Genomic DNA, 11,059 nt, shown 5'->3' with positions numbered 1-11,059 from the left:
TTTACTGGCACATTTGGCATAAAGTTTTAGATGTTTGACTTTAAATTTCTACTCTGTTCTACTTTAATAAAGGTTTGCTGTGATGCTGCACCCAGTTGTATGTTTTTTATCAAAGCACACAGTGTGGAACTCACTAGTGCCATTATTGTTAAGGAATGAGAAACAATGCTGGTCATGCACGATGAAGCACTGAAATGTCAAGTATCAACTATTAATTTATTCAACTTCAAACTGTTTATGCAACCCTGCAATAAGCAATCAAAATTCATTATGTAGTCACTTGTTTCTCAAGAGGCATTTGTTTAGTGCTCATTATTAGTCATTAAATAAGAAACAGAGAAGATTTGGTATATTTTAGGCTCATGCGCCCAATATTTAACTCAAAATTATGATAAATGTTGTCAGTTGGCAAATCGTATATTACTATACACAATTTTAGAATTTAAACAATCTATATAAATGTTGTGTTTGTAAGATTTCACATGTTGACGTAAAACTTTGCAGGGTCTTAAAAAGACTGAGATACTGCTCATTCCAGTCTCTTTATAATGTGATACCTTTGACTAAGAGCTTGGCGGTTGATGTTAAACTGCCAGCTTTGAACGTGACAGTGCCAGAGTCATCTGTGGCCAGGTTCTTTAAGGTGAGTGTGTGGATGTGGCCCCGGCTCAGCCCCATCTCACTAAAAGGGCTGTTCTCCAGCAAGGTGCCATCCAGCCACCACTGCACCTTGCCAGGGGCCCTACCAGACAGCTGGCAGGAGAAGGTAGCCCACTCCCCAACAAAGACGTCGGTGGTCTTAAGACCAGAAACAATGAAGATTTCTTTCGCTGTTGAGTGAAAAATACACATATGCACACACTGAACTGTAGACTTAGTTATCAGCTATATGTCAAGTTAAATGATGAAACAACATGACATGATACTAGAAGGCTCAAAGTGTACAATTGTAAACAATTTTGTAGGTTGTCTACCTTGCACTGCTAAAGAAGCTGTGGTGAGCTGGTCTCCTGCATCACAGGTGTAGTAACCGCTGTCTTCAGGCTCCAAATTCCGTATGCAAAGCTCTCGAATGCACCCTTCCTGCCTCATCTCATACTTCTTACCAGGCTGGAGGACCATGCCTCCTTTCCTCCACTCAACACGAACACCTGGCTTAGACAGCTCGCAGCGCAAGGTAATATCATCACCCTCCATGGCATCCTGGTTCTTGAGCTCTTTCTGGAAGAACACTGGGGCACCTGGTGAGAATTTAAAATGTGAAAGTTTGGCTTTAGATACCAAGATGACAAGCTTATTTTGTTCCACAGTCATCAAGAAGGAGGCGACTTTTTCGGAGGTTGCATATTTCTTTACCTTCTACAGTCAAGGTGACATCACCCTGTGCATCTCCAGTGTCACAGGTATACGTTCCTGAGTCCCCAAGCACCAGGTCATGGATACAAAGCTGATGGAATACTCCATCCTTCTTTAGGTCATACTTGAGACCTGCTTGGATGGCTACACGGTTTCTGGTCCAAGTGACAGTGCCCTCGGGGTCAGAGATGGTGCAGGCCAGAGTGACAGTTTCACCCTCAAATGCCACAGTGTTGCGTGGCTTCTCAATTATTAGCACTGAAAATATAAAAAACCCAAAACCATTTTGATAATGGTCGCATTTATATGCAGTTTTTCCCTTTTCTTACTCATAAATGCATGCATTAATTATTATTATTATTATTGATTAATGATCTAGCATTTTATTTATTAGGGACAAAACCAACATCATAAAAAAACTCATAAAACTAACATCTGAAAATTTTAAAACTTGGAAACTCTCTTCAAGGAACACTTGCAATTTACAGTATTATGCAATATTTTGATAACATTTCTTTTTATAGCAAACAATAAATGCAAATAATGGAAAACATATCTAAATGTTGGGATGATGAAAATGATGCTGCCAAGACAAAGCTGTTTGTTGATCAATGGAAATGGAGATTACCTTTGGGTTTTTCCTCGACCAGTAGACAGGCCACAGTCTTCTCTTCTCCGACTACGAAGGCAACATCTCCAGATTCATCTGTAGTTACCATCTTCAGGACCAGTCGGTGCACTCTGCCATGACTGCTCATTTGATTCAGATCATTATTCTGGAGGAGATTGTCTCCAAGCCACCATTCCCCATTTGTCACACCAGAGTGTGACAGCTCCACCTCAAAGACGGCGTCCTGTCCAGTGGTCACAGTCATATCGCAGAGTTCTTGGATGATGCGCACATGTTCTGAGGGCAAATGGGATGACAGCAGGTCAGTGATCTCAGCAGACCTTGCAGAAGTCATCACTGTCGGTATGAGGGTCTGTCCATCACCAAAAATCACACTGTAATACTTATTAGTTCATTCATCAAGTTTAAGTTTAGGATCATGGATGTTCTGGCATTTGTATGTGTTTATCAACTAAATGGTAACACTTCAAATGACACACCTTTATATTTACTGTATGCGTGACATAAATGTGATGACTACCACCATATTACAAAGCCAAAAAAGTTGGAGCCAACATTAGGTAAGTCAAATAAAGCCTGAATTTCATCTCAAATAAGATAAACGATTGATCTCACAACTCTAAAATTAATAGCATAAAAAGCTGAGTCGATGATATGAGCCAGTATCTGGGAATGGATTTATGTAAAATGAACTTCAGGATGAAGACAAAAAGCAAAGAAGAGAGATGAGATGAAGATGTGCTCTGTTACCTTTCACAGTCAGGGTCGCAGTGCTTCTCTTGTCCCCTGTATCACAGGTATATTCTCCACTGTCATCCGTATTCAGCTTGTGTACAACCAATGTGTGAGTGGTGGCCCTCTGTTCTATGGTGTACTTCTCCCCAGGGGTGAGAACTGTTGAGCCCTTCCGCCAGGTCACCTTGCAATCAGGGCTTGATGTTTCACAGGACAGGGTGGCTTTGCCTCCTTCTATGGCTACTTGATTTTCCAGCTCCTTCTTGAATAACACAGGTGCAGCTGTCAGGAAAAAAAAACGTTATGAACAATTAAGACTTTTCCAAGGTAAACACAGCCACCACAAAACACACTGTACAAAAAGCAACATTATGTATATTCAGTGTTGTTAATTCCATACAAATGAGAAGCTTAAAACAGAACATGATCATTTTTAAAAGCTGACTATAAAATATTAAAGACCCATAGCCCACAAAGAAGGAAAAAAAAGTGTTTTTTAAAGTGTGGCATAAAATACTGAGGATTTATCATTTCAAGAGTGTTATACTAAAATATAAACATTTCACCATTATAAAAGCATCTGAGAATTAGTTGTTTTCTAAGTTTAATTGTGGTGTAATAAAACATATGGAAGAATGAAAATACTGGAGTTTAATTAGAAAATATTGTGATCAAACAAACATGTTCCAACACTGTGCTTGAAGCTATTTAAATAAAGTGTACAGATATATATATAAAAAAACAGTACTGCAAGTGTACAGTGCAGAATACAAGGATTACAGGGAAACATATTGATCTGCATAACCAATCAGTTAAATGTAGAGTTCAATAGGAAAAGGGAAACATGATTAGTCCAACTTCAGTGGTAAAAGGAATGAACATGCGTAGTATAATGTAGAAAGATGGTGGGATATGCTGTGAAGTGCACGTTATACAAAAAAGTGAGATTAATGTGGAACAAGTGAAAAGGAAGTTCATTGTGGGCCTTTAGGAAATTGAGCATCCCAGTTCTGGGATGCCTTGTAGGAACTTTTTGAAAAGACAGAAGGGAGGTATTCCACCAGAAAGATGACGAGAACAAATGAACACAAGTCGTCCAAATGTTAGTGGAGAAGTATTGGCAAGTATTCACTCCTACTGTACCTCTGACTTCTAGAGAAGCAGTGGATGTGTGGTTCCCCACTGTAAAAGTGACTGTTCCCGAGTCAACCGTGGTGACACCTCTGAGCGTGAGGCGATGTACTTGGCCCTCTGTCTTTATTAGGTTCATTTCATTGTTCTGGAGTGGGACGTCCTGGAGTTTCCACTGGGCTGGAGGTGCCTCTTCATGAGAAACCAAACACTCAAAGCAGACATCTTCACCTTCGTATGCAATGCGGCTCTCCACGAATTTCAGTATGTTAACCTCAGCCTCTGTTTTAAAAATGAATTTCAGTAAAAGTTACATATCTGTTGTCTGATGTATCATATACAGTAGCTGAGGTTGTGCAGATTGTGATCAAAGTGTGACTGAATTTATTAAGATTTCCATCAAGCCATAGCAAGTGAAGAGAAATCGAGTAGGGGTGTGTTATTTATTTTTTTTTCAACCGAGACCAGAGAAAGGCACAAATGGCGAGATGAGATCAGTGAGCTCAACAGAAAAGTGTTTGTGTGAATAATTACAAGTGCTTTGAAAAAGACAAACCAAGGCAAACCAAGAACACACATGGGCTGAGAAATAATACAGTCATGAAGACCCCAAACAGGATCTCCAGAATGGTTGACGCATTTTGTGTTAAATGATGGGGGTGATGTAGGACACGCAGAAGGATGTGTCTGCAGAGGGTGCATGAAAAGGATGGTCATAAATAGATCCTACCCTGCACAGTGAGGACAGCTGAAGTCCTATGGCTGTCTGTATTGCAGGAGTATTCTCCTGAGTCAGTTCCCTGCAGATTATAGATGACAAGCTCGACTACATATCCTTCCTGTTTCAACTGATACTTGCTGCTGGATTTCAGCACCGTGTCACCGCACCTCCAGACCACACTCGTTCCCGGTTTTGTGGTCTCACAGCGAAGACTAGCAATCTGCCCTGCCTGTTTTTCAAGGTTCTGCAGCTTTGTTTTAAAAAGAACTGGCTGGGCTGCCAGGGAGGAAATGGAGGAAATAAAGAAGAAAAAAAATTAGGACAACCACGAGAAAGCTGGCACAGTCAAATGGAAGTAATACATATCCGAGTCTTAATCCTAAATTCAAGCAAAATAGTAAATTATTTCTCATTAATTAGTCAGAATGTAATAGTCCAGAATTCTTTGTCTTTTAGACAAGCAGATCTTCAGTCAGGTAATTTCACTGTAAAGAACAGCCTTAAGCAAGCGTACCCTTCACAGCAAGTTGTGCAGTGCTTTGATGGTCACCAGTGTCACATGTGTAACTCCCAGAATCCTCTGGGTCTACGTCATGGATTACTAGTGTAGCAAGTTGTCCTGTCTGACTAATTTCATACTTGGCACAAGGACAAAGCCCAAGTTGTTCTTTCCTCCACTCTAAAGGAACGCCACATTTGGAGAGCTCACAGTGCAGGGTGACACTGTTCCCCTCATCAACTGTTACGCTTTCCAGCTCTTTTGTAAATATAACTGGAGCAGCTGATGGATGAAAAGAAACAACCAGAATTGTACAAAGTCAAGAATGGTGATGAAGAATAAATTAAAAAAGAGTGAAGAAAAAAACGAATGAATTAAGAAATTAAATGAAAGACTTCAAGGCAGAAGAAGGCAGCATAAGATGATGGCACGATCCCCATCTTACCATTTACTGCAAGAGTGGCTGAGCTGATTGTGTCCTCTGAACAGCACGAGAAGCTTCCTGTGTCTCCAGGTGTCAAATCAAAGATCTGTAGTTCATAACGAAAATCTGTTTGTTTCATCCGGTACTTTTCTCCAGAACTCAGGACCTGAGTTCCCTTTTTCCACTCGACAGAGAGTCCAGGTTTAGAAAGCTCACAGTGCAGAGTAACACTGCCTCCCTCCTCAGCCTCCTGGCTCTCCAGGTCTCGAATGACTATGACTGGAAGAACTGGGGATTGAATGCATTTGATGTGTTGTGTGCACCACAGGATTTCAGACTGGAGACCAGATAAAAACTTACCGGACTGAGCATGTTTGTGTCAAAGTAAAAATACAAGCAAAAAACTGACTGTTTTTTATGTCGTATACACACATACACAGTCAATAATCCCTGCGCCCATTCAGAACACAGTTTTGCAAGCTTGGAGACAAAAACAAGCCAGAACACAGCAAATCTGGCACTCACAGAATACAAAGTGAACAACAGAAGCCAGAATACACGGCATCAAAAAAACCCAACAAAACTGAGGGGAACAAACAATATGCAGCTGCTACAAAAAAGTCTACCTTGTCTTTTTATTTTGGTATCTGGTTGTGCAGGCTCTGGCATTAGGATGACTAGAGAAACAGCCAGTATAATGGACTTATTAGACCTTGTAACTGTGGCCAACACAGACCAGCACAAATAAAAAATAACAGTGGAATTTAAGATGAATTAACAACACAGTTTTCTTAGATATAAAACACCCACAACACTGAAAATATCAGTGAACTACTGATTGGCTAAATGCAACTGCTAATATGCAATTTCCAATTAGTGTGCCATTAGGAATAAGTGAACCAGACTGTTGACAAAACCATCAAGACATCACAATATGACAGCCAAAGCATATGCTTTGACAAGACCCAGCACACAACAACCCTACAGTGAAACAGAAACCCATTTACACAAACGGGGCTCTTAGAGGTTCTTTACAAAACTTTTACATACCTGCAGCTTTTTTTCTGGATTCCCGCTTCTCAGGTTCAACTTTGGAGAACACTGATGAATCTGGTAATATTTCTGCTGTAACTGAAGTCATTTCTAAACAAATAATAATGTAGATTTTAATCCAACTTCACCAACAGACTGCTTTTGATATGTTGCGTTGCTATTTTAATCCAACTTCACCAACAGACTGAGCAACGCAACATATCAAAAGCAAAGTGCCACATTTTAGAGCCACAATGTCCAAAACATCAAAATACCAGACAGACTTGACTTTAGCGTGACTGAAAATGGCAGTGACTAAAGTTGCAAAATCTTCACGTCACGTGAAAATGATACAAATACTCATGCAGTATGCAACGAATAAAGCAACGTCTAAAAAAAACCCAACAGACGGAGCCATAACCAAGAGTTCCAACAAGAGACAACTGTTTCACAGTGACAAATGGCAATAACCAACCAAATAGAAGATTCACAACATAAAAAAAAAAAAGATGTACAGTATGTGTTGTACTGGATAGTGAGGTAACATTAGAACTGGGATTCATAGTGTAAAGACACTTAAAATGCATATCAACTGTAGCCAGATATTAATTATATATTATAGCATCTTTCCCTGCATTCATGCTGTAAACATAACCTTTAAAATGAATTTAGCTTTAAATTATTTTTCTCCATAGCCCACCTCTCACAGCAAAACAAATAAGTGACAGCCAAATATATAAACTTGCTAGATACACAACAGAAGGAACAGAGTATCAGTGGCCCAAAACACCTGCATTTGGCAAGGCCAAGAATGAGGCGTGTTGCAGGAAACAACAAAGAAGAAGGGAGCCAATAAATCGCTAAAATCCTTGCATACCTTCTACTGACTCTCTGGTCCTCTGCGCGTGGACCAAGGCCTCCACACCAACTTCTTCTTTGGTAGATATTCCTCCAACAACAGTCTTCTCAACTGGTACAATATAAAACATGACATTAACCCCACAGTCTTATAGTGATGAGTCATAAGCTGAAAACAATAGCCAAGCAGAGCCAGTAAAGGGCAGAAGTCACAAATGCACCAGGACACCCAGTCTACTGTCACCTGTTTACAACCTGGAATAATAAAAATGCCCTCGTGTTAGATTACTGGCCATGCAGTAAATGTCAAAACACAGGTAAGCAATATCTGTCAGAACAAAAAATGATCAAAATCAATAAAGGAACAAGCAAAAACATATAATGCTTCTCTTCTCTCACAGATGAGCAACAAACCAACATAATAGTGCCAACAACAAATGTTCAACACAGACCTTGAGAAACAAAGCATTGAACAATTGTATAGGCAACAGTATTTGCCACAAAATGGAAATGACAGCACAACATAGTGTATATGACAGCTAACAAGAAAACAGAAGCCACCTTCTTTATATATTTTAAATGTAAGCTGCATAGACAGTAAATCCAAAATGACCTGCTTAGTCTCTTTGTACTTTCCAGTTGTTTTGGAATAAAACAAATGACCACCACACTTTCAGCATTTGGAGAACTGACAAAAGCCATGCAAACAAGTAAACACACCTTCACCTTCCATTTTAATTTCCCTCTCAATCTGCTGTTTGAGGGGTTGCTGTTCAGGAGTCTGTTCAGCTGTTGGCCATGTCACACCTATAAAATTGAACAGAATACTGAAACCCCAGTTTGAAATCACCTTATAGCAGCATATAGTACTCAAGTCTTACAATCAATGAGTCTTAAAGATAAAAAAAAAAGCCATTGATGGGAACAAAGACAAGATTATGACCCAGATCGTGACATTTAATGGGCAAATAAAAAGCCACATCTAACAGCAGGCATGGGTTATGACAACAATCTAAAGCTGTGGTAAAACCATATTTGGCAGTTCCTGATACAACAAGACAAACTGTAAGACAATTCATAACCCATCGGGTTTCTGTCTCATAACATCAGTCAGCAGGTAAAACAGAATGACAGTTTTAAGTACTGAATAACTTATTCTGTGTTTTTCACTTTCGGGCTCCACAAACATAATGGACTGCATACACTAATTATTTACAAATGAACGTGGGCTTAATAAACAATCCAAGAACATAATCCTCAGAAAATTACCTTCTACTGTTTCATTTATCTTGTGCTTGTCTTTATCAACAATGGGTGGAACTTCGGGTATCTTGGCTGAAATACAAATATTATACATAGAAATGCTGCATAACGTACAGTGACAGCAACCAGTGACATTCACAAACCTACAGTAGTTAATAAAGGCTTCTGAGCACAGTCCATATACTTTCAAGCAATTCAAAGTCCATCATTCATCTCGAACCACACAAATGTAGTGTAAAGGGCAATACAGAGTGACACAAACAAGTAAATGCATAAATACACTGCAGTGGACAACAGACATTCTCCAACTGTCATCATACCACCAGCTCAACAGACACAAATGCACAGATTCTTATTTTGTCTTTGTATGTTTTACATAAGCTGGTTTTGCTGCATATACTGCAAACAAAACACCAATGAAACAAGAGCACTCAAGAGTGCATGTACCTCTACGAGGCACAACATTTGCTCTGCAAATGGGTGCCTTGTGAAAAATGAGATCCAGAACGACACAAAATGTGTCCTAAAATCCTTGACCCGGATCGTGTTTTAGGCTAAGGCAGGCAGTTATACTGTGCATCTTACCTGAACATTTCAGGTTTCTACCTTCATTATAAGCCAAGCTATGGCAGAAAATATGCGTTAAATTGGGTTTTCAACGTTAAATTTCAATGGCCGTCAGATCCATCTGGTTAGATGATGGACTTTGCCACCCTATGTGTGTCAAATTTCAAATGATTTCAATAACTTTGGTTGGAGATATGAATTTTTTAATTCTGCCCCATGTTAAACATAGGGTTTTTTGTGACCTTGCCCTTTTTCATCTGTCATTAAGTATAAAAGTGAAGATACAGAAGACACAAGGCCAGAGAACAGACAAAAGATAAAGCTGAAAGCAACGCCAGCATGGTGCCATCTTTCTTTCATACCTTCTATTGTTTCTTTGCTCTCTTGCCTCTTAGCTTCCAGTTTAGTGGGGGGAGGAGGAGGTGGCAGCTTCACAGCTAAATAAAAACAGTTTGTATTCAGAATGCACACCTGGGGCCCGTTTCAAGAAGGCGGTTTTGTCGAAACTCAGAGTTTGTTAACCCCGAAATGAGGGAAACTCGGAGTTTTCGGTTTCAGAAACGGAGGTAACTTAAACCCGTGAAAGCGGGGTAAGTTAAACCCGTTTCACAAAGAGAGGTAATCTAAACTCAGAGTCAGTTACTATGGCAAATTACTCTGTGAACCTAACCTGCTGGCGAGCAGGTTTTGTTCGGGAAACTCAGAGTTTCCTCCGGGTCTCCGCCCCTTTTTAAAGTGAAAGGTGTTTAATACCTCATTTAATCTTTCAGTACATTCATAGATTGCACACGTTTCCGTCACGCAGAGACCAAAATGGCGTGTCCATTCATAGAGGATCCTGTAGAGGAGGACGCTGTATTAATTCGCAGGGAATTGCATTTACGTCGGGAGAGGATATTGAGGCCACGAGTTGATTTTTTGTCATATCACCATGTATTTTTATTTGAGCGGTACCGTTTTTCTAGAGAGTCCATAACATATATCAATAATCTTATCCACCCATACATCAGACACATCACCCATCGTGACCGTGCTCTTACATCCGAGCAGATGCTTTGTGTTGCGTTACGATTTGTTGCAAACGGCAGTTTTCTTTATAACATCGGGGATGCAGAGCACATTAGTAAGGCCACAGTACGTAGAATAGTTCGTAAAGTGTGCCTCACCCTCAAGCGCTTTCTGTGAATTTTTGTTGTGTTTCCTGGGCACAAACCCCTCAGAGCCATTAAAGAGGAGTTTCACAGGATTGCAGGTTAGTGGTATTGAATTCGTTTCAGTAAGGCTAATCTGAAAAATGATGATCAGTTAATAACATCTTGCTGTGACCTCTGGAAATAAACTAATAATTAGAATCCCCTTCAGGATTTCCTAATGCGGTTGGATGCATTGATGGCACACATATTCCCATCAATGCACCTACATGAAAATTAAAATTCAATTCTTATATTATTACATCAGTGTTGGGTCAATTTTAAAAAAGTATTTTGATTAATGTAATAATTACTCTCCATAAAACGTACTGGATTATTTATTAATCATTACTTTACAAATCCCATATCAACCACAATAGGAATTTTAAGAAAGGGTAGACATAAAACTGCACTTTTAATTCGTACAAAAATCGGTATTTTATGCAATTACTGAAGTTACTCATTCAATTATTGAAGAATTAAGAACCATTCCTTACTTTACAAGTGACAAATAATAACATTACTAACATTATTTAGTAATTACTTACACCGAACACTGTATGATTAAAATGTAAACGTACCCATTGACTCGGGCAGCTATTTTCCCCCAAGCTAACTCTTTCTCTTTCGCCGCTGCAGCCGTGTTGTTTTT

The 11,059-nt window shown here is 39.5% G+C and overlaps 1 protein-coding gene across 1 annotated transcript in view; it reads right to left on the bottom strand.

The window, feature by feature from the left end:
- Window positions 1-11,059, bottom strand: part of obscnb (obscurin, cytoskeletal calmodulin and titin-interacting RhoGEF b) — a gene marked incomplete at its 3' end in the record, with an annotated part of 61,973 nt that overhangs the window by 17,161 nt on the left and 33,753 nt on the right. The window contains exons 37-49 of the mRNA XM_020595880.1: window positions 8,657-8,722; window positions 8,108-8,194; window positions 7,407-7,499; window positions 6,548-6,640; window positions 5,519-5,785; window positions 5,089-5,361; window positions 4,584-4,850; window positions 3,866-4,135; window positions 2,738-3,004; window positions 1,985-2,263; window positions 1,357-1,614; window positions 975-1,241; window positions 558-830 (exon numbers count right to left, since the gene is read on the bottom strand). Coding sequence (XP_020451536.1) covers window positions 558-830; window positions 975-1,241; window positions 1,357-1,614; window positions 1,985-2,263; window positions 2,738-3,004; window positions 3,866-4,135; window positions 4,584-4,850; window positions 5,089-5,361; window positions 5,519-5,785; window positions 6,548-6,640; window positions 7,407-7,499; window positions 8,108-8,194; window positions 8,657-8,722 — 2,760 coding nt within the window. The remainder of the gene's footprint in view (window positions 1-557; window positions 831-974; window positions 1,242-1,356; window positions 1,615-1,984; window positions 2,264-2,737; window positions 3,005-3,865; window positions 4,136-4,583; window positions 4,851-5,088; window positions 5,362-5,518; window positions 5,786-6,547; window positions 6,641-7,406; window positions 7,500-8,107; window positions 8,195-8,656; window positions 8,723-11,059) is intronic.

The sequence above is a fragment of the Monopterus albus genome, unplaced genomic scaffold (genome assembly GCF_001952655.1).
Source record: "Monopterus albus unplaced genomic scaffold, M_albus_1.0 scaffold28.1, whole genome shotgun sequence".
NCBI lineage: Eukaryota > Metazoa > Chordata > Actinopteri > Synbranchiformes > Synbranchidae > Monopterus > Monopterus albus.
This window is presented reverse-complemented; position numbering and strand designations above follow the sequence as displayed.